The following is a 27,478-nucleotide window of genomic DNA, read 5'->3' as shown; positions in this document are numbered from 1 at the left end:
GTTGTTGAGGCTGTCCTTGAACTCTGGTCCTCTTGCCTCTACCTCTCAAGCGCTGGGAAAGGCGGGGATTAAAAACCTGCATGCAATAACATTTTAATGTTCAGTCCACATTTAATTTGATCCAGGCATTCTGAAAACATATTTACTATCCTCCTTTGTTTTGGATCCCAGAGCCAAACTAGGTTCACACCAAGAATCTAAAATCTTTCAGTCTTAAATCTTAGTGTTTTGAGAACACAGAGTCCAGCTATATTTTAAAGTGTTCCCCATTCTTGATTGGCTGGATTGTTTCCTTGTGGATAGACACATTTTGAACAGTGTGCAGGGAAGCAGAGAGGAGCCCAATCCTCCTTGCTGAGTCATACTGGGATTTACAGATCTAGTCGATGTATCCCAGCAACAGAAAGCCAGCTTGTATTGCTTGGCTAAGGTGGGGACATGGGTTCTCTCTGTTCTAAAGAGTTCCCCCTTTGCCCGTGAGATTCACAAGTAGCCTGTGAAGTCAAGGTGATACCTTGAGACAAAATGTCCTATTTTCCCCACAACTTTGTCTCACTGGCTTGTCATCCATGGGTGAAGCTTTCCTGGATACATTGTTACACTGGAGCAGAAAAGGCTGTTTTATATATGTTGTCATTGCATATACATTTTTTTCTTTTAATTTTTTTCCTTGTCTCAATTTTAATAGTCAAGAGTCCTCTTGACACTGTTCCAAGATTAAAAACAACCATGGACTTATAGAGGAACTCACAGTGGCTCCCAGAGGTCAGGTCTGTAAGCAAAGTACTGCATATGTCCCGTTTTCATACCTGGCTAACTGAGTGGCAACCCTAAGGCTGGTGTACAAATCGCTGGGGTATTCATGGCAGGTCACACTAGTGGACTAAACAGCCAGCTAGTGACCAGAATTCCAGTCCATTGGTCTAAACACCCCCCTCCACCAAAGCATTTACTTTTTCTAAGATAGGCTCTCTTAAACTAGACTAATCTGAAACTCACTATGTATCTCAGGCCTCACATTCATGCAATTCTCCTGCCTCCGCCTCCCAAGTGTTGGGATTACCAATGTGAACCCCCATGCTTGGGTTGGCTTAGGCTCATTTTAAAGACATTTATCTTGTATGTACAAATGTTTTGTCTGCATGTATGTATGTGCATCACAAGTATGCCTGGTGCCCTTGCAGGTCAGGAGAGAGCCCTGGATCCTCTGGAAATGGAATTATAGATGATTAGGAACCACCATGTATGTGCTGGGAACTAAACCCCAGTCCTCTGCAAGAGTAACAAGTGCTCCTAAGTATGGAGCCATCTTTCCAGCTCCATTGGTCTAGACTCTGAACATGAGGCCACAGTGGTAAGACATTATTGATCCTGCTTCAGGCTAGCTTGCCTTTCCTTCCCTGCCTCCTCCCCCTGGTGGTGGTGCGGGGGCTGGTGTGAGACAGGATCTTACTACACAGCCCAAGCCTTGAGACCTTAGCAGTTCTCAGGCATCAGCCTCCGAATCCTGTGCTTACGGGTTGGGGGTGGGGGAATTGCTCTTCCTCTCACACTCTTCCTCCTTTCCAGTGTGAGTGTGTGTGAGTGTGTGTGTGTGTGTGTGTGTGTGTGTGTGTGTTTGTGTGTGTGTTCAAATGTGTGCACACGTGTTGTGGGATATTTGAACAACATGTGTGCACATATTTGAACACTGTGTGAAGGTGTATTGCTGTGATTGGTGTAATAAAAAGCTGAACAGCCAATAGCTAGGCAGGAGGTACTGGTGAGATTTCTGGGGAGAGAGAGGAAGAGGAGGAGGAATCTAATGGGGGAGGCAGAGAGCCATGGAGAGGTGGAATGAGTTGTAAATGTAGAATGGGACAGAGGTAAAAGCCACGTGATAGAACATAGATTAATATAAGTAGGTTAATTTAAGTTATAAGGGCTAGTGGGACCTAAGCTAAGGCCAAGCTTTCATAATTAATAGTAAGTCTCCATGTCATTATTTCAGAGCTGGCTGTCAGGACAGAAAAAGACTGTTTACACATACAGGTGTAGATGTTCAGTAGATATTAGGTGTCTACTTCTACCACTTCCCATATTATTTGTTTTTTGAGTCAGGGTTTCTCACTGAACCTGGAACTTGAACACTAGGCCTGAGTAGCTGGCCAGCAGGCTCCAAGGACCCCGTCTCTATCTCCCATCCTCATAGCTCTGGGATCACAGACACATGCTCCAGAGCCTTGCTTTTACTTCATACAGTGTGGAGTAAAAAAATCTGAAAGCACTGTACTCACTGAGTCAGCCCCTGAGCCCCAGCTTTTCCTTTGAGAGGGGGAAAAAAAATAAGACTGTGGTTACAAACTAAAAACCACATTACAGGAAACTGACCATTTTACAATGTACGGTTCGGTGATATTACGTACTCGACAACAGCCGTAGCCATCACCACCACACTTCTCCGGAACCCAGCACCTTGCAAACCTGAAACTCTGTCCTCAAGAAACGCTAGCTCCGGATTTCTGCCCACTTCAGTCCTGGCGACTGCTGTTCTTACTATCTATCTCTCTGACTGGGGCTTCTCTACCGACTGGCTAGTCTGTTGCTACTTACTTGTCCTGGCAATTGAGCCACAAAGAAGCCTCGATCAGAGCCAAGAGAAGCAACATTGTTAACTGCTGTTCAAAAAATAACTCACCTCTTTACTCTGGAAAATGTATGCTATAGGAAGAAAAGTTAAAAAAAAAAAAAGAAGAAGAGAAAAAACAGGAAGAAGAGAAGTGTTGTAATAACCACTGTGAACGCATTACTCAGCTTCAATAGTCATGGTATTTATCTATCTACATTGCCTCTGAAAGAAAAAAATTCATAAGTTTAATTTTATTTTGCACATATGAATGTTTTGCCTGCAGGTATGTATGTGTACCACATGTGTGCCTGTGACCTCCTCAGAGGTCAGGAGTGGGCATAACTCACTTGGAATAAGAGTTATGGGTGGTTCTGAGTCACCCTGCAGGTGCTGGGAACCAAACCCAGGTCATGGGCAAAAGGAGCCATCTTTCCAGCCCTGCTAAAAAAAATTCTTAAACAAAAACACAGACTTAGAACAAGGTTCTAAGAAACTTTAGTAATTGGCCTATCCCTGCTGCCCAGGTTCCGGCACAGTCCTTTCTCAACTGTTCAGGCTGCACCCAGTTAAACCTCGGCATTGTTTTGTGGTTGGCAGGATGCTGGACTCACTCGAGATACCTGCTGCCCATCCAGGTTCTAAGCCGAGGCTCAGAGGAGGCCAACGTTTCTTGGCTCAAAAGAACTGGGTTTTAGAAGAGCAACGGCTGGCAGTCCTTCCCTCTAAAGGCAGCGATTCTGAAAACAGAACCACCTGTCATCAGGAATGCTTTTCTCTCTGAAAAACAGCTCTCCCTCCACTCATCTGAGAACAAGAACCATAACTGGATCAGGAGTTGGGACTCTGTGGCAACTGGTACGGTAGCAGCTGGTTGCCTCCCGCCCAGCACGGTGTTGATGAGGGCGGGCGAGAGGGGAGCTGGGTCAGAGGGACAAAAACCTGCTCCATTTTCACCCTGGCTTGGCCTCATGCCCTCGGGTGTCCTGACATCTTTCCAGGTAAACGTGGGAAATACCAAGTAGCGGAGGCAGGGGCCTCACGGGCCTCACATGAAAGGGCACTTGTTGCTCTTGCAGAGGTCCTGGGTTAGAAAGCCCAGGGCCAGGTTGTAACCCTTGCCAGGAAGGTGAGGCCAGGCCAGGATCCCAGGAGTGGCAGCCCAAGCAGGGCAGGCTCTCAAGAAATCCTGGAGGTGTCAATTTCTCCTCCTCCTCCTCCTCCTCCTCCTCCTCCTCCTCCTCCTCCTCCGAGAGGTCACCAGCAGGGGAACAACTCAGCAGCTCTTTACGGCCCCCGTGGAGCCAGTGACCAGAGAGAAGATCCTGGAAGATACTCTCCCTTGAGTCTCAGGTTACCTAGCCCCACTCCAGTTATCACTGTGTGAATTTGAGCAATTGAGCGGATGCCTCACAGGGCAGGGGAGTGGGGCTCAAGGGACACCCCGGGGAACATAACAAAGGAACCCTGGCACATGGGAAGTGCCCAGCAGTGGTAGCAGCTGCTGCTGTATTAGTTACAGAATATGATAGGATTTTTTTTTTTTTTATCAAACGGGCGACTTTGAGAGGCCTGTCATTTAGGCACAGGTGAACTGTGAGTGTGGTGGCTAATGTCAGAAGATACTTTCCTACAGGTTCTGAAAAGGGTAGAAATCATCCCAACAACAGGCACCTTTGGCTCCAACCCGTTGCACAGTGGTGCTGGTGAGGACAGTGGACACTACACTCCCAGCCTCCTTCCTCAGGTATGGCACCTTGCACTCAGCCAGTTGGTAATTACCAGGCCCAGAAGGTCGAAGTGAGACAGAGAGTAGTGCTGGGTTCGACTCTCTCCCCAGATCCTTGTCTCCTCGGGGATGGCATTTCTCCCAGCTGGTTAGAGCAAGAGAGTCTGCCCACCAAGCTGGGAGCTATGGGAGGTGGAGGACACCTGGTTCTCAGTGGCAAACACCACCCCACCCTCTCACCCCCGCCCCGCATCCAAGCAGGATTAAGTCTGGCTGCTGGCTCCATGAGGCCAGGGCACACATCCTCCATGAAAAACACCAGAGCATAGCTTCTGGCCTAAGGATAATACTCACAGATAGCTCTGGTTTTCTTTCATCAATGATTCCAAAGTCTAGAATTTTCTATACCACAAGCATGGACCTCATATACACGCTCCCAATGCAGCCCAGTTTCCAGGAAGAACCCTGTGGGTGCAGGCTTCCCACAGGCGTGGGTGTGAGGCCAGCTGCTGTCTCTTCCTGTCTAGCCACTCCGTGCTCCACAATATTTTCACCTCCCATTTCCTTTATGCTAATGAGCAACTGAATTCCAAAGCTTTTCTAGGGAAGACCTCTAGGTTCAACAGGTTTTAGCTTATTCTACGCACAACAGAACTGAAATCAAAAGGGGGACTCGCTACCAAGATGCTTTCTGTAGTGAACAAACCCTCCAGCCCACCTGGAAAACACACACAACCAACCCCAACCGTTTTGGCTTTATGTAGTTAGCCAAGGCAGTTAGGAAAGGGGCTTCCCACTCTTCCCCAAGGGAGGCACAGCCAGCCTCGTCCAGGAACTAGGACCCAGGAGGAACAATATGGCTGAAAAGCCGACCAGACAATAGCCCAAAAAACCACGAGAGGACATCATCCTCAGAAGAGATCGGTAACCACACAGGGCATAGCACAGAGGTCAAAACGCACCAATGACAACCATAAGGCGTCAGAGGCTCAGCCAGGTCACTTTCTGGCATATGTACTCTGGGTTGAGTATCCACCCCTTCTGCTCTGTGGCATGGGAATAACAGAGTGAGTCAGGGAGGCACACCGGGTTAGTGCACTCATAACGGCATCTTTCTAGATCTTACTATATCCCGAACTAGCCCCATCCTCAGTTTCAGATACAATGGCAGGTAGGTTTCTGGATGGACCTTGATAAAAGGGACAAAGAAAGCCAGGGACAAAGAGAGAGAAGCACCCCCTCTATATCAGTTTGGTGATCTCTGGGAAAGAAAGGGAGCCGGGACAGCCACAGGGCTTGGGGACCAGGCAGCACCCAACCCCCACTGTTCCTATGGTCCTGCTGCAGCTGGGTACAATATGGCTGACTTCTGTAAAGATACTGAGGTTAGGGATGTCCTGGAGGAACAAACTCTCATTACCAGCCGACCTTGGGCTCTGGAGCCTTGGGCATATCTAGAAGGTGGCTTTGGGACCCCTGTATGGCTGGGCCTCCTCCTCCCTTAGGAACAAAGAGAAAACTCCCTTCCTTCCCCATCTCTCTTACAAGCAAAGCCACTCTGTCTACGACAATGACGATGACGGCTGTCTCCAGTGAGTGCATACAGCAGGCTGGATAAATAATGTATGAATGGACCTACGGGAGGAAGGACGGATGGGTGGAGGAATGAGAAGGAGCACATTTCCGATGGCCTGAATCAATTCCTCAGTCCCGTTCGGGGAAGAGTCTAAGGTGAGGCTGTGACTGGCTGTTTTCTTCAAGAGGAAATTGTGGAAATGCCTCTCAGGGTTTGTGGTGGCATCTAGCCAGCTGGGTCACACACAGGCTTCCCTTCTCACCGCCGGGACGTCGCTGCCTCAGGCTGCAGAAATAGGAGCGATGACTTCACCCGGCAGCTTCAGCCAATCCCTGGCTCCATTGTGCCCTACTTTATAAGTGACCCAAATAATTCCACTGACTGAAATCGAGGATTTTAGGACAGGAGCCCATTTGTCACGTGCACAGCTGGCACAGGGTTTTGGGTAAGTGCTTTGTGTGGAAGAACCGAGTCCCAGCGTGAATGACGCTCCTTTAGTAGCTGCTGAGTAGTGACTGTCCGTTCCCACTTGCGGGCACTGCCTCCCGACTGCACCTATGGGGTTCTATTATCAACAGCAAGGCTTTCTAGCAGCAGGGCAAAGGTGCAGACACCAGAGGCCCTGGATCCTTTGTTCCAACATCTGCTGGGAGCAGAAAGAAGGAACAGGAGGGGCAACCGGTCCACTGCTGGAGGTTAGGAGGGGAGCCACTTCCCAGACACGGGGACAGTCCTGAGGGCCGATGCCGTCAGTGTGGGTCTGTGGCTTAGAAAGCAGAGGACTTGGGAGCTTGCACAACCTGTCTGCTGACCTGGGTATTCTTGGTACTGCCAAGCACAGGGGTCGTCCATCGGGTTGAAGGCAAAGGCTGCTGCTGTGGGCCAAGCCCACCAAGACATTCCAAGACATTTACCTGGTCCCCCTTCCCACTAACCTAGGTGTGTCCTTTTTTTACAAGTTATCTAGTCCTTGAGCCTTGTTTTCCACCTCTGTTACGTAGGGAATATAACACTTACCTCCTCAAGGTTTATTTTGGGAATTAAATGAGTCAAAATGTATAAAAAGGAAAAACTTCACAGAGCACAGAAACTCCATAAACATTAGCAATTCCATCTCTCACAGAAGGTTAACCCAGCACCTACACCTTCTGATGATGGGAACAATGTAGTGAAGTAATAAGACACTTCTATTTTTTTTTCTTGTCTTCTAAATTTCCACAAGAAACCAAGACCACTCTCCCACAGAGGCAAACCATCTTTAACTCCTCAGAAGGCAAGGCACTCCTGAAGGGAAGCTAGACTCCAGAAGTGGCAGAATAAAACTGCCAGAGAAGGTTCCAGAACGTGAGACTGCTGAGGCCAGGACTATCCTGGCATGAACCTGCTTTCACAAGTGCCCACAAGTCAGGAGACGTCAGATTTTCCAAGAAGAGTCCCAGAAACCCCATCGTGCTGGTGACAAAGAGGAGACTTTTCCTGTCTAGACATCAAAACGCTTGTAATTAAAATTAAGACGTGAAAGGGGAAAGGCAGAACACGCTCCCCAAAGTCAGTCTTAAAACTCTATGCTGACAGAACAAACACACACACACAGCAGTAAGTTCTCATCTCACCTCCAGGCCAGCACATTTCCCCTGAGAATGAAATGCTCCCCCCGCCCCCCCAAACAGGGTTTCTCTGTGTAGTTTTGGTGCCTGTCCTAGAACTCACTCTATAGCCCAGGCTGGCCTCAAACTCACAGAGACCCACCTGGCTCTGCCTCCAGAGTGCTGGGATTAAAGGCGTGCACCGCCACTGCCCAGCTTCATGAAATGCTTTTAAATACGGGCCAGAACAACCAATCATATTAGCTAGGTGGTGATGGGAAGGGTCTGACGAAAGGGAAGCTGATGTGACCAAGGTTCACCCCTGAGGCTAATGAAACCTTTTCCCTGAGCATCCCAGAAAGCCATGTCAGGGCTCTGATCTAGAAAACCCCCAACATGGTTTTCCTGGAGAGCACAGGGTATAATAAACAAGGCCTTCTGGGCTAGTCTTTCAGGATGTTGCAGGAAATAGGAAAATGGGGTACAGGGGAGAGAGTGGTTTAGCAATACATTGAATGTGTAGCATCTGGAGGTCCTGGGTTCTATCCCAAGCCATCAAAATAAAACAACAGGAGAATGAGCGTAAGTCTTGGCATTAATAAGGTGCACAATATGGTCAAGATGCCAATATTTGGGGCTGGAGAGATGCCTCAGCAACTAAGAGCACTGGCTGGGTTCAATTGACCTGGGTTCAATTCCCAGCACTGACATGGTTGATGGCTTATAGCTACCTGCGACTCTAGTTCTTAATATTTTTTAAAGATTTTTTTTATTTATTTTATTTTATGAGTGTTTTGTCTGCATGTATGTATGTATGTATGTATGTATGTATGTGTACCATGTGTGTACCTGGTGCCTGAGGAGGTCAGAAGATGGTGTCAGATCCCCCGGAACTAGAGTTACAGATGGCTGTGAGACACCCTGTGGGTGCTGGGAGTCATACCTGGGTCCTCTCTAAGAACAAGTGCTTTTAATCATGGAGTCATCTCTCCAGCCCCTTGATGCTCTCTTTTAGCCTCCATGAACACAGCCAGCCTCACATGGTACACAGATATTCATGCAGGTTTAAAAAAAAAAAAAACCCATACACATAAAATAATGAAATCCAAAAAGACATTTTAAAAGATACAAATATTCACCAGAGAGGGACTCTGTAGCTGAGCCTAGCTTCTACCAGCCCTCAGGTAGCATGGCGCAGAGAGGGGGCCCCTGACTCCAGTATTCTCCCTGCTCACAATGCACGCTGCTTATTCCCTTAGCAGCAAGGGCACATTGTTCTCTTAGAAGGGCTTGCTTGCTCTTAGCACGGGTCCCAAGATCTGTTGGTATTGCAGGCCTAAGCCTGCATCTTTAGGAGAGTTTTTCAGACAACGAGCAACTTGAAGACAGGCTTAGTTTGTTTCACGGACCACTCCCTATCACGCAGGTACACAGGTTCAGGGTGACTAGTCTTTATCCGGGGATGCTGTGAACATCACCTCCATTCAGTATCACTTCTCTAGAGTCCACATCATTCCTCACAGAATGGAGTGTGTGTGTGCGTGTGGGTAACACCTGTGTGCGGTGGGAGCTACTGAACACTGCGTATTCAATCAGCTGAAATCTAAAACTCCTGGGTGAGCAGGAGCTACCGATTCTCAGAAGCCCAGTTCCCAGACAAACAAGCCTGGGCTCTTAACCTGCTAAGGCATTTTGTACAATTTAAGAGCTTCAGGCCCAGTCTGTACAGGCAGCCCTCACACAAAATCCCTCCCCTGAAATAGCTCCAGGCCTGCCAGCCGGCAGAGATGGGAACAGGAAATGGAAAAATGACCATGTCCCCTGCCTACTGGGCTATTGCGTTTGAGCTGGTGCTGGGGTCTGCTCTGCGCAGCTCTCAGCAGAGAGGCCACCCCTTCCAGGCTGTGTGGCCACCACCCAAATGCCACCGCCGAGAAGAGGCGCTGCGGATGCTGTAGCAGCCTTGGGCAACACGGGTGAAGGGAAAGATAGAAGACCCCCCCCCCTTGTGATCCACTCCCTAAAGCGCTGAACCTTTCGCAAATGATCCCCACGGCAGGACAAAGGAGAGTGTTCCTCCAGGTTGCTTTTCCAAGAGTTATGAGGAAATAGTAAGTTGTTCCCTGTATTTTCAGGTTCTGTTTCCTTTCGGACTTGGGTTTGGCTCTGCTAAGAACTCTGACATCTTGCCAGAACCCTTGAAAAAGATCACCCCTTTGCTTCTAATGCCTGCATCAGCGAGAGCCTTGGAGGCATCATAAGCATTCTTAGCTGAGGGGGGCGGGGGGGGGGGGGCTGTTGTGCTCAGTCTCCTCAGGCTTAGTTCTTCCCTGCCCACCACAAGGGATTAAGACTGCTTTCAAGTTTCTGAAATCTTCAGCAAGATCTCCAAAGGGTGGCCCCCTCCCGCTCCGTTGCAGGAGCGGCAGCTCGGCAGAGGCAACAGTTTGAGTGATCAAAGCTGGGGGGAGATGCTCGGTGAGAGGGATGCTGGGGTTGTGTGAAGGTGATTTCCTGGGAGAAAGCCAGGCTTTTCCTGTAATCTCCCGAGACCCTTAAGCAGGAGCCTGGCAGGCATCAGCCTTCACTGGTTTCTGCCTGAAGAGACACGACTATTGATTTCTGCTTTAAGGAGCCTTAAAAGTAACTGGTATCTTTCTCTTCCTTCTCTGAACATCACAGACAGAGCCAGGAACATGTGCAAAATGGAAATGCACCCACAGAGGGCCAGCCGCCAGGGCACCATGGTGAGAGCCAGGGACAGGCAGACACACCACTCAGGTTTGACAATGTATTGCTTAGGTGGAGAATGTATTGAGGGGAGTGGTACATGCTTATATGTACCAATTGGGAGGATGAAGAAGGGGGATGGAGAGTTTGAAGCCAGCCTGGAATAAATAACAAGTTCCAAGCTAGCCTGTTCAACAGAAAAAAAAAAAATTCCTCAAAACAACAATCAAAAAGATCACCTAGACCTAGCTCTTAGTTCAGTTCAAACTCTTACACACACACACACACACACACACACACACACACACACACACACACACACACACGTTTTTTTGAGACAGAATTTCTCTGTAGCTTTGGCTGTCCTAGAACTCTGTAGACCAAACTGGCCTTGAACTCAGAGATCCGCCTACCTCTGCCTCTGAAGTGCTGGGATTGAAGGTGTGCGCCACCACTGCCCAGTTGCCAATATATTTTTTAAGGATTTTTATTTTATGGGTATGAGTGTTTGCCTACATGCATGTAAGTATACCATGTGTGTGCAGTGCCAAAATAAGGCATCAGGCCCCCTAGAACTAGAGTTATAGAAATTGTGATCGGGTCATCGCTGGGAACCAAACCCAGGTCTTCTGCAAGGGCAGCAAGTTGTCTTAACAACTGAGCCACCACTCTATCCCCTGCCAATATCTTAAACATGCATATACATTGTGTGTGTGTGTGTGTGTGTGTGTGTGTGTGTGTGTGTGTGTGTGTTGGCAGTGCTGGAATTTGAACCTAGGGCTTCACCCATGGTAGGCAAACACTGTACCATGACGCTATGTCTCCAGCCCCTCACTTGTCCTATGGCCAAGTCCTTGTGGGAGAGGACTTCCTCTTACAGACTCATGTAAGTATGCAGTGACGCAGGGAACAAGACAGTGGCCATCTGGCTGTAAAGAGCAGGGGGAAAGTGGGTGCCAACCGGAAGTTCCATTAATGCAGAGATCATTAAATAAATGCTGCTGATAAAATGGGGGATCGTAGACAACAAAGGGCAAAGACCATCCCCGACAGACTGAAGAAAGCGCTTTGTGTAAGAACCCATTTAGATACACTTCATTCATTCATTCATTATTGTGTGGGCACATGAATTTATTATTTATTTATTTATCTATCTATTTATTTATTTATTTCATTGTGTGAGCACATGAATTATTTATTTATTTATTTATTTATTTATTTATTTATTTATTTATTTATTATTGTGTGGGCACATGTACCACACATGCATGTGGAGGTCAGAAGGCAACTTTGTGAAATCAATTCTTCCCATCCACCCTTATGTGGGTCCTGGGATCCAAACTCAGGTCATGGGGCTTTTTACAAAGTGCTTTCACCTGCTCCCTGAGCCACCATCTCTCGGGCCCCAGTTAGGTGTCTCTATCCTGATGGGTTTTGTTCTTTGTGATGGTCATGTTCTATAAAGTCACCCTGAACATGGAACCACTGGCTTTAGGGGGAAGACATGGGGTGAGGAGTTCCCATGAACCTCTGACAACCACATTTCACCGGTCAGTCAATACATAGCTTACATAACTTTGAATTGTTTCCATTGAACACACTGTATGGATGACTCATTAACAAAAAGCACAGCTAACGCCTGACAAGGTAACAAACACATGTGCCTTCCCGGAGAGGCACAACACAGCTCTCCTGAGCATAGGAAACAGGACACTAGCCTTGCAGGACTAGGTGTGGGGCACCTGAGACAGCAGAGCCATCAATAAAAACGCAGGAGCGTGAGGAAACCCAGCCCTAACCGGGAACCCAGAAGAATTCTTGTTCACCATAGGAGGGATGACACAAGGCAGAGCGCGCGGCCCCCTTCCATCTCAGCTGGGAATGCACATACAGGGCAGTTAACAGCTTCTACTGCTCTGCCCATGGGCACGGGTGGAGGCAACAGCATTGATTTTTGCTTATTATTTATTTTTTTTTAGTGAAGGGCTGGGAGTGTAGCTCAGCAGTAGTGTTTGTCTAGCATACACAAGGTCCTGTGTGCAATTCCCCAGCACTGGGGCTGGAGGGGTGGGTGGGGGGTGTTGTTAGACAAATTCATGATCGCCAGAATCAACGAATAATGAGGATCGGCTGACTGTATGTCAATACAGACATAGGATATTTCCACAAAAAATATGCCAGCTCAATTTGTAGGAAGACACAGAAGCCTTCTAGAGGTTTCCTCTGTCCAGTCAGGTGGACAATGATTTTATTTTATTCTTTGGATCTCATTTCTAATTGATAAAGCATTTCTAATTTTAAAGACCTGGACTGGGGAGATGAGCCCCTGTGCAGGTTAAGCTACCAGTGACAGACTCAGTCTAGGCTGAGGGACCCTGGCTAAGAGAGGACCGTCATCCAGTCAACCAGGTCCTTTCCTGACAGAGAGATCACATGACTGCCTCCCACTCTTCTCCTGGGGAGGGGCTAGGGGCTGACATGAAGGCCATCGAAGAACTCAGTCTCACCTGTTTAAAACTATGGTCTGGGGCTGATGAGCTGGCTCAGAGGGTAAAGGCACTTGCTGCCAAGCACGAAGACCTGAGTTTGATCCCCAGGACTAGGACTCAGGATGGAAGGTGAAAACTGATCCTTGTATGAACTGTCTTCTGACCTCCACATGCACAGTAGAGTGGGGATATGTGCAAGTACGTGTGTGTGTGTGTGTGTGTGTGTGTGCGCGCGCGCGTGCGTGCATGCACACCCACACACACCACCACCAGAACTTGACACTCAGAACTTGACACTCAGAGGCAGAAGGACCATCATCCCACTACCCCCACCTTCCATGGCTTTTCAGCGGTCAGCTAGGGGCCGGATGGGTAGGCTTCCAGCCCACAGGAAACCACTCAGCAGTGAGCACTGTTTTCCCCGGGAGGGTGTGGGGTCTGGAAGTGACCATGGAAGGCAACAGAGGTCTGTGCAGACAGAGCCCGTGGACTGAGACGAAAGAGGGCAAAGAATTGAGAAGACTGGTGAGGGGCCCCTGGCACCGCGTTTACTGGGGGTTTACAAAGGTACCCATGGCTTGTCTTCCTGCTAGGAAATGAGAATGGTTTCTCTCTTCCCTCCAATTAGGAAGACACACCATGCTCATCTAGGTCAGGAAGAATAAAAACCAATTTGTGGATACAGACGCTGAGTACAGGGGGAAAGCAACAGTTTGTATATATAATTAAAAAATATTATTGTATACGGGTACACGGGTGTGTTCATGATGTGTATATAAGTATGCAAGCCATAGTATAAGGTCAGAGGGCAACTTTGTAGAGTGCTTTATCTACATTAACATCTGAGGTTCGAAAACTAAGGGTGCTGGGCTCAAGCGCAGGCACATTTACCGGCTGAAACATCTCACCGGCTCTGTAGATTTTTAAAAATTAGTTTTTTTAATAATAAAAACTTCTTTTGTGTTTTTTTTTTTAACCATTAGGCCTTACATTAAAGGCCATGGGATCCTGACACAAAGGCACTGGCCTCTCTGGTTTTCTCTCCCGAGTAACTCCCTCTGGTTCCTGTCCAGGGCTAAGGATTCAACAATTCCATTCCTTTTTTTCTTTTTTGGCTTTTCGAGACAGGGTTCCTCTGTGTAGTCCTAACTGTCCTGGAACTCACTCTGTAGACCAGGCTGGTCTCGAACTCAGAGATCTGTCTGCCTCTTTCTGCCTCCCGAGTGCTAGGATTAAAGGCGTGTGCCACTACCTCCCAGCTCAATCTAGTTTTCTGAGTCAGCTCCAGGTGACTTCAGGGTTTCTGGAGGGTTCAACACAGACTTAACACAGATCTGGAAAAGGGGTTCGACTGAGACCCACACCTGAATGTTCACAGCAGAAGCATAAAAGTGACAACCACCCAATAATCTGCAAGCAGAGGGTTGGATAAAGGGACTGAGTCATCCACAATGGACTCGAGTCAGCGGAAGAGCTGATACGTGCTCTACCATGGACACAGAAAACACTGCTCACGTTCTGTACAATCCTTTCTACATGAGAAGCCAGAACATACAAGTCATACTGGCTAGAAGGCCAGTTAGTGGCTGCCAAGGCCGGGGAGGAAAGGAACAGCAAATGCCTATCAGGACTCATGCTTCATCACTGAGCTACACCCTCAGCCCTCTTTTTTATCTTTTTTCTTTTTTTGTGAGACAGGGTTTCACTAAGTCACTCAGGCTGGTCTTGAACTCACTTGTAGCCCAGACCAGCTTTGAATCTGCCTAACCCTCCAGATTACTTGTGATTTCAGGCTTGAGTTGCTATGCTCACAAAGATATTTTTTCTTTTTTCTTTGTTTAGTTTTTTTTTGAGTAGGGTTTCTCTGTATACCTTGGCTGTCCTGGAACTCACTCTGTAGACCAGGGTGGCCTCCAACTCAAGAAATCCTCCTGCCTCTGCCTCTTGAGTGCTGCGATTAAAGGTGTGCACCACCATCACCTGGCTGGGATTACTTTTAAAGGGACAAAAACTGTTCTAGAGCTAGACAGAGTAGCAGTTGCACACTATATGGCATGGACGTACTACATGCCACTGAACTGTACTCTTTAAAAGCTATTAAACTGCTGAAATTTATATTATATTATGAATTTTACCTTAAGCATAAAACGAACTAAAAAAACAAGCTGTGTGACTTTGGGGTAAGTGACAAAGCCTCTCTGAACCTAAAATCACAGGCATATGACATCATGCCCACACATGCTGGTTGGGTGGACCCTGACGTGGGCCTATGGAAAGAGACCAGGACAGAATGAAATGGGCCTCTTGTAATGGTTATTAGGATGTGCTGGAGTAACTCACCTGACGTTTGGAAGTTTCCATGTTGTCAAATAATCCTTTTAATTAAGTAACAAGAACACCAAAAAAGACAGTTGGGGGATGGAGGATGGGAAAGATGAAAGATAAAGAGGAAGATGACCCTACTCTGTAGTATTTTGTTTTTGTTATTGAGATAGGGTCTCACTATGTAGCCCCGGCTGACTTAGAACTCACTCTGTAGATCAAGCTGGCCTTGAACTCACAGAGATCTGCCTGCCTCTGTCTCTACGTCCCCAGTGCTGGGATTAAAGATGTGTGTCACCATGATGTTTATTGTTTTGGATTTTTTGTCTTTTTGCTGGGGGTAGACACTAGCTAGGGCTTTGCACATGCTAGGCAAATTCTCCACCACCAAACTCTACCCAAACCCCGTATCATATTTATATTATGAGCCTATCCTGTGTGGAGGTGGAAGACAAATTAGTCATGGAGACGAAGGGGCCACTTTGCCATAAGTTGGCTGCCTGATCACCTCAAGTTCTACTTCTTTGATGAGAGCCTCAGGACCCTAGGCAGGAAGAGAAGTTCCATCTATGCAAAAGCCCTAATCTGGAAACAGCTTTATAAACCTCAGATTTTGGAGTTGGGGAGATGACTCTGCCAGTAAAGAGTACCAAGGTTGGATTCCTGGCACCCTTGTACAATGCTGCACGTGGCTGCATGTGCCTGTAAACCAGTGCTGTGGAGGTGGGAACAAGAGGATCCCTGGGGCTTGCTGGTCAGCCAGCCTAGTCAAATTGGCAAGCTCCTGGTTTGGTGAGAGACGCCATCTCAAGAAATAAACTAGAAATCAGCTGAGGAAGACACCTGAAGTCAAGCTCTGGTCTCCATATACAGCTGCATGAATGTGCGTGTGCGCATACACATACACACACACACACACACACACACACACACACACACACACCACACGTATACACCTACTCATAAAATCCTGAGGACCTGGGGCTGGAAAGATGGCTCAGCGATTAAGAGTGTGTTTGCTCTTGCAAAAGACTCCAGCAGTTGGGCCACATTCGGTAGCTTACAATCACCTGCAACACAGGTGTCAAGGAGATCCAATCCTCTAACCTCCATGGACACCTGTACTCATGTACACACACACACACACACACACACACACACACACACACACACACACACTCTTTAAAAAAAAAAGCAAAACCCTTTGAATTCACAGGTGGGGACAGGGAGGCCAGGTTTTCTTATCTCAGAGTAATTTGACACTGAATCAGCAGAACTCCAAGCTCCCCTAAGCAAGGTGACCCACCCTACCTACCCCTGTGGCTCACAGTGAGTCCAGGAAAGAGGGGAGGAGTGAATAGGATTTCAGGCTGTCACAGGAACTTTTCTTTCCCTGAGCCCTGGAACATATGGCAGGTGTTCTGAAAACTCCATTTCTGTCTCCCCAGGCTGGCTGAGGCCCATCAACATGTGTGGGGGGGGAAGCGGGGGTGGCGTCTGCCTCTCCATCTGGAAGGCCCTCTTCCTCCACCATGGCAACAGCAGCACAATGAAGTCTCCAGTGTGAGCCTTACATCTAGGCTCCCCAGACAGACGCTGGGGGAGAACTCCATGGCCCCAAGGAAATCTAAGTCTCCTGGCCCCAGCAGGCCTCGATGCAGTCCACAGATCACAGAAGCAGCAGGCCAAAGGCCATGGTGTGCCCGAAACACGATGCCTGTGTTGCCCCTCTCTGATGGAGACGTCTCACAGGCCTCTGCATCTCTTCCTGAGATGATAAGATGCTACAAAAGGCTGGGCTCTGAACAAAATTAGCTCCCACTGATAACTTGCAAATTCTAGCTGGTCCAGATTAGAGACAACTTACAATAGGGTGGAGGTCCTAGGGGAAAATAAGACAGAGTTTGGGAAATTTGAAAGCCACTCTCCTGCCAGGCAGTGTTGCATATGCCTATAATCTCAACACTGAGGAGGATCACAAAGTTTGGGGGCAGTCTGATCTATACAGGGTCTTCCAGACTCACTAGGGTTACATAGCAAGATCCTGTCATCATATTAGGTATGTTTTCAAGGTCAAACAGAGATATATTTTAGATAGACAGGTCATCTTCAAACACTTAAGAGATCTGCAAAATATAGCATTTAAGATGTTTTAATAACATAGGTTTTTTTTTTTTTTTTTTTTTTTAATGACTATGAGACATGTCTGCTCCTGGCAGCACCAATCTACTTCAGAGAAGATGATGGGCATCAAAGAAACTCCATATGGAGTTCTTTGTAGCAAAAGATAGTCACTGGGCAAGAAAATGCCCTTGCCTCAACTGCTAACAGTATGCTGTCCAAATGAACAAGCAGGACACAAAAGAAAGGACTGCTGAACCTTTCCAAGACAAGATAGGACAGCCCATCAGAATATCCTGCTTCACAGAAAAGTCTGTCAGATATGTTAGGCCTGTAAGCCAAAGATGAATGTACCAACATTGCAGAGGAACCTTGGGTGACTGTCCAGGCAGCCAGCTGTTTCTGTCATTTCTCACATTTTTTTGGAAGTCGATTGCTTGTACTTCCTGCTTATTCAGTTAATATTATTTCCTTCTCAGGTCTCTGATGGGGTTGATAGTTATAGTTTTCCTAGTTAACAAATTCAGAAAAGAAACTCACTAAAGAGTTGTAAAATGTATAAGTTTGAAAGACATCAAAAGATAGTTTTGGGTTGGTAATACAAGTTAGGATAGAAAATGAATTAGGTACAACATTTTGGACTCACCAAAATAGGATACATAATGGAGTATTTTCTCTCAATTTGTCAAATGTTTATGGACTGGACATTGTTAATGTAGTTCTTGACTATATATATGTAGTTATTGTATTTACTGTATATAGTTTTTCTTTTTAAATTTATTTATTTATTTACTTATTTGTTTTTTTTTAAGATTTATTTATTTATTATGTATATAGAAGAGGGTGCCAGATCTCATTACAGATGGTTGTGAGCCACCATGTGGGTGCTGGGAATTGAACTCAGGACCTCTGGAAGAGCAGTCAATGCTCTTAACCTCTGAGCCATCTCTCCAGCCCAGTTTTTCTTATATTAGTTATAACCTTTTATTATTTTAGACAAAAAAAGGGGAAACATGGTGATATATTGTTTGTAATATAGGAAATAAAGCTTGCCTGAAGATCAGAGGACAGAGCCAGCCACAGAGTTAGCCACAGAGATCAGGCAGTGGTGGCACACACCTTTAATCCTAGCACTTGTGAGGCAGAGGCAGAGATCCACCTGGATTTCTGTGAGTTCAAGGCCACAGTGGGCTACATGAGATTAATCCAGTCTAAAAGAGAAACAGAGCCAGGCAGTGGTGGCATGTCTTTAATCCCAGCACTAGAAGGTTGAAAAAGGAAGTAATATGGCTGGGCAGAGAAAGGAATATAAGGTGGGAGGAGACAGGAACTTTAGCTCTTTCAGGCTATGAGTTGGCGAGCTAAGGTGGTGGCTGTGGCTTGCTCTGCTTCTCTGACCTTTCACCTTTCACCCTGATATCTGGCTCCAGGTTTTTATTACAAGGCCATTTAGAATTCATGCAACAGGGGGCGGTTTCCAATAGCGGTGGGTAGCCCAAGTTCACAAATGCAGCAAGAAGCAATGAAGGAAGAGGTCTGTGATGGGACAGAGCTTCACCAGTGTGCCTGCCATCCAGGGAGTGATGAGGAAAGAAGACATGAATCCAGAGGAGAAAGAGCCTGAGATCTGGCCATTATACTGAGGCTCTTGGTCTATCTGTCCTAGAGTGATTTTTAAGTAGCAAGATGACATAGCAGACCTCTGTGGTCAGGAGCTCACCCAAGCTACAGTACAGTGATAGAGCAATCCTCACTAAGAAGGAACGATGGCTAGAGATGGACTGTTTTCAGTGAGGCCTCTTTGGAAGGTGTAGGCCCTACAAGGAATGTGCTCAGGCCTGGTGGCTACATCATGGATCCAAATCAAGCAGTTCTGCCTCTGGACACCTCTAAACACAGTGAGTGCTGGGGCCCATGCAGAGTCCTCATGGAAAGAAGCAGGAGACACGAGGTCAAGGACACAGGCCTGGCATCAAGCAGCTATGGTTTCAAATACTGTCTGTCATACACTAGCTGGGCAACCCAAAACAAGTTTCTAAGCTTCTCTGTGCCTTGATCACACCAGTTACCAAGACTGTTTTCTAAAGCCACTATGTAGATTCATCAAGATTCAACTGTGAATATCCTTATTTGCTATGGGAATAATCCTTTTGTATACTGTGAAGGTGTTTTGCTCTCATTGGTTTAATAGAGAGCCAAATGGCCAAGAGCTAGGCAGAAAGAGGTTAGGCGGGAGAACCAGACTGAGAGAATGCTGGGAAGAAGGGGGCAGAGTCACCAGTCAGATGCAGAGGAAGCAGGAGATGAACATGCTGTGCTGAAAAAGGTACCGCCATATGGTAGAATGCAGATAAGAAATATGGGTTAATTTAAGTTGTAAGAGCTAGTTAGCAACAAGCCTACGCTATTGGCTGAGCATTTATAATTCATAAGTCTCTGTGTGGGTATTTGGAAGCTGGCTGGCAGGACAGATAACCCCACCTACACTTATTAGTTTCTCTGGTATATTATAGGTGCAAAAATATTGGCAGTTATTAAGACAGTTCCCATCCAGCAAAGGATGAACACGGAGGCCATGGAAAGTGTATGGAAATAAGTAGTGGTTCAGCTGCAACTCAGCTGGCCACAGGTAAGTTTCTACTTACTTGCCAGCAGGAGGCAGGAGACGGCCACAGTATACAGCTGCTTGGAGGTGGTGATGTTGTATTGGTCCATGAAGTGGTCCAGCAGGTAGATGGCCAGGTGCCGGGCTGAGGGGCACAGATGGCAGTGTCTGCTCAGCAGGGTCAGAATGTCTACAAAGAACCGACGGCTCTTCAGGAGCGGGGAGTGGGCGCGGAAGGTAGGCAGCTTCAGTTCCTGGAGGAAAGTGAACAGAAAAGGGTCAAGGACACTGAGGCCCAGGGCCTGCCTGTGGATTGGCAGGGGTGGGCAGCGATTCCCTCTATGTCCCGCTCATTTGTTTCAAACCTCAGGTGGTGGTGCTTTTGTTCTAGAAACTCTAGACCAGTTCCCATCCACCCTCCCTAAGCACAGGCCCACGAGTCCCATCATGATGACAGAGGAAGCCAGGCATTTCCCGAAGAAAGGTGCTGTGCCAATACTTAAAGCCACGAAAGAATGGTGTCTTCCAGGCAGAGACCCACATCCAAATTATGATTCTAACGAGCAGTCAAGTCACTTATCTCCCTTTTTTCTTCTTCAGTAGCCGAGGTTTAATGAGAATGTGTGCCGGATGTCTAGCACACAGAAACCTCTCTGGTTCTCTGATAATTCCCTCTGTGTATAGGATTGTGAGTGGTTGTTTCCCCTGTTTGGGAAAAAAAATAAAAACAAGACTAAACTAAAAGGTGCTGTTGGACATGACTGTAATCCCAGTTCCCAGGAGGCAGAGGCAGGAGGATGGCTGAAAGTTTGGGGCCAGCCTGTTCTACACTGTGAGTTCTAGATAGCCAAGGCAACAGCAAGGACATGCCTCAGTAAACAAACAAATAGATTTGAAAGAATAGTTCAAGGAACTAGCAAGTCCTGTCCACTGTGACCACTCATGGTGGACATTTTGCCTTCTGTCTCCACCCTTACACAGTTTCCCACTACAGGCTCTGAATACTATCATTCTCCTCTCTCATGGTATCATCTACTTTGTAATTTCTACACTGCCATGTTTTCTGAATTTATGTGCTGAACACAAGGAAAACCAGGGAAAGAAGCATTAAATCAAGCATGTGTTTTCATTTGAGACAGGGTCTCACTCCACGGCTCAGGCTAGCTAGAATGTACTATGCAACATGGTCTGTTTTGAAATCAAGCCCTGTCTCAGCTTCCCAAACACTGGACTTCAGATGTAAGCCATCAAACCTTCTTTTTAAAATTATTTTTATTTTATGTGTATGAGTATTTGCCTACATGTGTAGTGGGTAGCCATTCCAGCTTTGGTCTGGAAGTTCCAACCCTCATTGAGGCTTCGGTAACTGTCATGCCTACAAGGCGGGGCCAAGAGAGGACCCTGAAGACCCGAGATCCAGATGTGCTGCGCTCTCTCTGTTCCTGGACCCTGGGATGGTGGAGGTTGACCGAGCAGAGTTCTCCAGAGAACACCGCCGGGGACTGCGACACACCTTTCCCAGACCCTGTGACCTACCTATCCCTTCATTTGTAAGTTATGCCACTAATAAACCTCCCTTTTAACTATGTGGAGTGGCCTTAATAATTTCACCAATATACATGTATATGTGGTGTGTGTGTGTGTGTGTGTGTGTGTGTGTGTGTGTGTGTGTGTGTGTCTGCATACATTCCTGGTGCTCTAGGAGGCCCGAAGAGGGCATCAGATCCCCTGGATTAGATTCTTGTGAGCTGCTGGGAACTGAACCTGGGTTCTCTGAAAGAGTTGAAAGTGCTTTTAACTGCTGAGTCATCTCTCTAGCTTCCCACTTTCGTTTTCCCACTCACTCACCCCAAATAAAGGACTATGTAGCTCAGTCAGGTCTGGAACTAGTCATCCTCCTGTCTCAGCCTTCCAAGGACTGGGATTACAGCTGTGCACCACCACAGCCTGCTCCAACAAAGATTTTTACAATAATTTTTTCTCATATACCTTTTAATCAGGGTAGGTTAGATATATCTGTTTAGGAAACATCTCCATGCTCTTGGCTTTAGTGCGACTTTCCTGGTAGAAACTCTGGTGTTAGGAGCGCTAAGTGGAGGAAGAGAATGGGCAGATGGAAGCCCAGGAGAGGATGAGGCAGAGGTCATACATCAGCCTGTACAGCCCAAAGGCTGCAGGCACAGAACTAAGGAATGCTGGACGCTGGCACAAGCTGCTGGGCTGTCCATAATGTGTCTCACTGGATCGGGAACATCACCATCATCTGGTTGCTGAAACCACTGAGACTGTTTTGCTCACAACCCAAACAGTCCCCGTTGGTCCTCTGGCCTGGACCTGTGGCATTCTGGGCTAGTTCAGCTCTCACATGTGGCTGAATGTAGCATGTATACTTTCTATCTCTCACATACATACAAATCTTTTTTTTTATTATTTTTTATTTTTCTTTATTAGTAAATTTTCTACTCACTTCACATACCACCCACAGATCCCCCCTCTTCCCTCCTCCCACCCCTCAGCCCTCTCTCCCAAGCCACCTCACATCCCCACATCCCCCAAATTAAGGTCTCCCATGGGGAGTCAGCAGAGCCCGGCACACTGAGCCTAGGCAGGTCCAAGCCCCTTCCCAGTGCACCAAGGCTGTGCAAGGCGTCACACCACAGTCACGGTGCTCACAAAAGGCTGCCCAACACATACAAATCTTCCTGTCAACTAGGGAAACAGAAGAGAAAAGAAACTGAAGGAAAATGGGAAGGAAATCGGCAGACAAGGAATCATGAGGACGTACTAGTAACATTAAGCAAAGTGGTACCCCCATTTTATGTCAGCCCACCTCTCAAACAGTGCTGAGAATCAAACCCAGAGCCAAGCATAAGCTAGGCAAGGCCTCACTACTGGACCCAGCACATGCTCCTCTAACTCTTTACTCAACCAGCTGCAGACTAAGACTAGAAAGGAGTGTCTGTTGATTCATTTACTAGAGATATGAACTCACTCATTTCACTCAGTAAGTATCACGAACCTTCCACATACTAGGCATTATTTTAGGCTCCAGGGATATAGCTGAATTCAGTAAGGCAGATTCAAACCTAACTGTAGGATTTGAAACTGAAAAACTCTTAAAGGGAAACGAAGTAGATACATATGACTTTAGAAAAAGCAATGTTTTTTTAAATGTGATTCCAAAAGCTGAGGCAGCAGAGAAGAAGAAATACAAGGTAGATTTTAAAATTAAACTTTCATGCTGGAGAGACAGCTAAGCAATTAAAGGGGTTTGCTCTTTTCCCAGAGAACCTGAGTTTGATTCTAGCCATCCATGTAAATTCAGCTCCAGGGGATCTGACACCTTCTTCTGGCCTCTGTAGGCACCTACCTATATGCATACACCACACACACACACACACACACACACACACACACACACACACACAATAAAAACAAATCTTAAAAATAAAATAAAAATAGGCAAGAGAACCAGAGGCCAGAAGACTTTCAAAATAATGGGTTTCATTCTGACACTTTCCTGTGTGTAACATTGTATATTGCTGTGTATGTGTGTCTCATTTAGTTTAACCAGGGCCATCTGTGTGAGCACTAGATTGGAACTCTCCGTAAGAGCCTGGCGGGGTCACCAGTGGGTACACAACTGAGCGCAATGACATCCCCCCTTCTCCGATGCATCAGTAGTCAAGTGCCCACTATCTTGGAGCCTTTAGCTGTACCCTCTTGCAAAGGATTATCCCAGCTGGTCGTGTTGACTGTTTATAGCCACTTCCGGTCACAAGCCCCTCACCTGAGGATCTAGCCATTCTCTACCACGCTTGCATACAACCCTGTCTAAACTGCACATGGCTTCTGGGAGGGGCTAGAGTATACAGGCCCGGGGAGTCTTGGTGAAGGAAGTTCTCACCTCTGCTGGGTCAAGGCTTCCCAGGTGTGGCTTTTTTGGGAGCGAGGAGGAGCATTCACACCCCTTTAAGCAACTCCTATCCTCTGTAAGGAAGACAAACTCATTTGGTTCCCCCAGGATGGACTCTGGCTGAGACCTCAGGGGAAGGGATAGACCAACTTCTTCCACCAGGAAGGGAGTTTAGCAACAGTAGCAAATTCGGGAGAAAGGGATACGGCTCTCTGAACCTCTCCTCCATGCTGCCTGGCTGACAGGCCCATTCTTGTGCAGACCCAGCACAGGTACTGGCAGCTGCTTTGAGTTCATAATTCCGATGGCTCTGTGTTACCCCGTAAATGGCTTGTTTGTTTTTTGAGACAAGGTCTTGGGTAGCCCAAGACGGCTTCAAATTCAATGCACAACCCAGGATGACCTCGATCTCCTACCATATCCACCTCCCGGGTGCAGGAATTACAGGTCTGAGTCACTATGCATGGTTTTCTTTTTATTTTTATATTTTATTTCAGTCTCTTACAATGTAGTCCAAGCTGGCCTCAAACTTGCTAAATCGGCCCAGGCTGACGTCAAACTCCACCTTAGGCCACTAGCTTCTGGGATTACAAGTGTGAGCCACCATGAGCAGATGAACATTTTATTTTTGAAGTCATAAAGACATTTTACTCCCAGCTTAAATTAAGGAAACAGCCTGCTGATGTTGCATGCTTTTTGTCTACATTGTTTGGTGGATTCCTGTGCTACCTCAGGAGTTCTAACTCCTTTAGGGCAGATTCCAAACCCCAGTACCTTAGTGTAAATACAACAGCTGGATGCCCAATAACTGTTGAGGGATGGAAGAAGGAAAGCATATTCAAGGTACAGCTCGGAGTCTAGTAGTTGTCAGGGGACATCAGAAAAGGAAACAGAAGTTTTTCTTTGGTTTTGCTAGGCTGGAACTCACTATGTAGATTGGTCTGGTCTGGAATGTTCGCTCCCCTGTCTCTGCCTCCTGAGCGCTGGAATGACCAATGTGTGCACCACCCAGCTAGAGAGACAAGTCTTGAAAGAAGTCTAAGAATCTGCCTCAGAAGATGCAGCAAGGGAAGGTTGCTCAAGCTGCAGAGTATCTGTAAAGCAGAGGTAACATCTAGTGGTTAAAAGAGCCAGGCAGGCCGGGCGATCGGTGGTGGCGCACTCCTTAAATCCCAGCACTCGAGAGGCAGAACCAGGTGGATTTCTGTGAGTTTGAGGCCAGCCTGGTCTACATGAGCGAGTTCCAGGACAGCCAAGGTTACACGGAGAAACCCTGTCTTGAAAACCCTAGATAAAGCAGACTGGGAAGGTGGGTAGGATATGATCTACGAAATCTACCTGCTCTGAGGCGTCTTCCCTAAGATCTCTGCACCAGCCCAGTACTGGGCTCAAGGCAGGCAGTGGCAGCCGTTGTGTAGGGTTGCATCTTCCCCAGCATCCCTCCCGACCTCCAGCAGACCCCACAACCCTGCAGGGATTCCCTCTAAGCACCGGGCTCTAAATTCAGGCCATTGGTGTCTGGCAAGCTGCAGCTGCCATATCAGCCTTTGCCAAATGACCTTTGCCCGGGCGCCGTGCTACCCTCATCAGGGCAGTTCAGCCACAAAACACAAAACACAATCAGATAGAGGAGGTCCCGGCTTCTCAAGGAAGCAAACCTTCCCCATCTCTGCCGCCCCCCCACCCCCCCAGTCAACTGAGAAAAGAGAACTCCATGGAGCATCCTATCTGTCCTCATACAGGTTCCTGGGGAAAGGCTCTTTTGCCTTGAGCAGCTTCTGGAAGAGGAAACTTGAAGGAAGGTACACAGTGCATGCCAAGGAGCAGGGAAGAGGAAGGCTTTCTAGAAAAGACTAGACACTGGCTGACAAGACCCGGCAGCCACAGCTAGCTCTTAGAGATGTTTTTCCTACTTCATCCTGACCCTCAAAAACTTAAATGTCATTTCCTGAGAGGCCTGCCTGACTTCTATTGTTCCAAGTGGAATTCTCCTTTCTTCCTCTCCTCACATGCAGCTTATCCCCCCCCCCCCCCATTGGAGCGGTGGTTTTATGTAGCTCACACGGGCCTTAACTCACTACTATGTGGCCAGAAGTAATCTTGAACTTCTGATCCTCCTGCTTCCACCTCTCAAGCGCTGGGATGGCAGATCACAAGCGTGTACAACCACAACTGGTTGATGTGATGATAGGGATCTGGTAGGCTAGGCAAGCCCATTACCCACTGACCTACATTCCCAATGTTTGTTCTTCATGGCTCAAATTCTGCTTATTTATGTGTCTTCCCACTCAACAGCAGATTCCAGACAGCCAAGGCCAGGTGCTATATATATATATATACAGTTTGCCCCACACCCAATTCAATGGCTGACGCACAAGCAAGTGCTGAAAACGTATGTTGAGAGAAAGAGAATGGTCGTCCTTCCTCACGCCAAAAGACGTGTGGACGCAGCTCCGGCTGGGAAGCTGAGTTCTACCATTTACTAACCTTGGGTACAGAATTCCGACTTTCAGCGACCTTGTCTGAGAAATACGGGGTCATGTTGCTATAAATTTAACGTATTTGGCACACACCAGCCATCCAAGTGAGAATGGAGAATGGCCCTTCCCTGGAGCTGAGTAATCAAACTCCAGATAAGCGGGTTTATCTGGAGGCCTGGAGCCTGCTGGAAGGCTAGAGGACTCTCAAAGGAACTTGCTTTGTGTAACACACACGGAACAAAGTTTTCTACCTTGGGGTGTGTGGACAGCTGGGGCCAAGGGAGCCTCTGGAGAAAAGGACAGCTGTCTATTAGCTTGCTCTGCAGGGCCCCCAACCCAAATGGAATTAGTCATGCTGAGCCTGAGTTTCTTCCTGTTCCCCCAGAGAAGGGCGCTGCTACTTTGGCGCGGTGGAGGGCTTGCAGCAGGCTCGCCCTGTTGAGTTTGGAAGTCCAGCTGATTATGCCGCTAACCCAATTAGCAGGGGAGAGGCACTCATTACACGGCTTTGCCCTCAGGACCTGCATTCTTCATTCCCCCAGCACTCTTGACCTAAGCCTCCTCAGGCTGCAGCAGCTTGAGTACAGGAAGCAGGCCTTGCTGGCGAGTGGCCTGGATTTCAGGGACAAAGGAGCAGCATGCCCAGGGCGGCTTGCAAAGCTCTCTCAAGATCAGGCAGGCGCTTGGCAGGCAGCAACAACCAGCTTGGCAGGGTGGGCTGCAGGAACGCGGCCAGGCAGGGTGACCTTCCTCTCCTATAGCCAGCAGCAAGGTTGCAGGAGCGGGGTGACAACAGGGACAGATGGATGGAAGGCACTCCCAGACGATCCCCACTCCCCAGATGTTGGCCCCTTATCACCTGAGCCAGGCAGGAACGCCTTCTGTCCCAGGTGCATGTAGAGATGAGCAGATGGAGGCCAGGGACAGATGGCCACAACTCAGGGAAATGTACCTTACAAAAACCTGCTTTGTTATCATGGCCAGTTTTTGTTTGTTTTTTAATAATTGACTTAAAATATATATTTTTTTTATTAAGATACACACCAAAATGTTTACAGTGGTTATCTTGGGCAGGTAATGAAATGGCCTGAAATAGTGAATGGTTTTTGTTTTCAAGCTTTTCAACACTGTCTGAATAAAAAAAAAAAAAATCAATATGTAATTTTATAATTCAATTACTGGATTTGTAGCTAGAAGAAACGGAGAGGTATGGAGAGGGCTAGGTCACTACTGTATTGAGGCCAAACTCAAAAGTTCTCCCCTCCCCCTTAATCAGCTCTTCAACTGTGAAGCAGCCACACTTGGTAAACATCCAATCG

The 27,478-nt window shown here is 47.4% G+C and overlaps 1 protein-coding gene across 1 annotated transcript in view; it reads right to left on the bottom strand.

Moving 5' to 3' along the window:
- Ccnjl (cyclin J like) overlaps positions 1–27,478 on the bottom strand; it is a 56,882-nt gene that overhangs the window by 10,051 nt on the left and 19,353 nt on the right. The window contains exon 3 of the mRNA XM_028864272.2: positions 19,804–20,017. Coding sequence (XP_028720105.1) covers positions 19,804–20,017 — 214 coding nt within the window. The remainder of the gene's footprint in view (positions 1–19,803; positions 20,018–27,478) is intronic.

The sequence above is a fragment of the Peromyscus leucopus genome, chromosome 8b (genome assembly GCF_004664715.2).
Source record: "Peromyscus leucopus breed LL Stock chromosome 8b, UCI_PerLeu_2.1, whole genome shotgun sequence".
Classification (NCBI taxonomy): domain Eukaryota; kingdom Metazoa; phylum Chordata; class Mammalia; order Rodentia; family Cricetidae; genus Peromyscus; species Peromyscus leucopus.
This window is presented reverse-complemented; position numbering and strand designations above follow the sequence as displayed.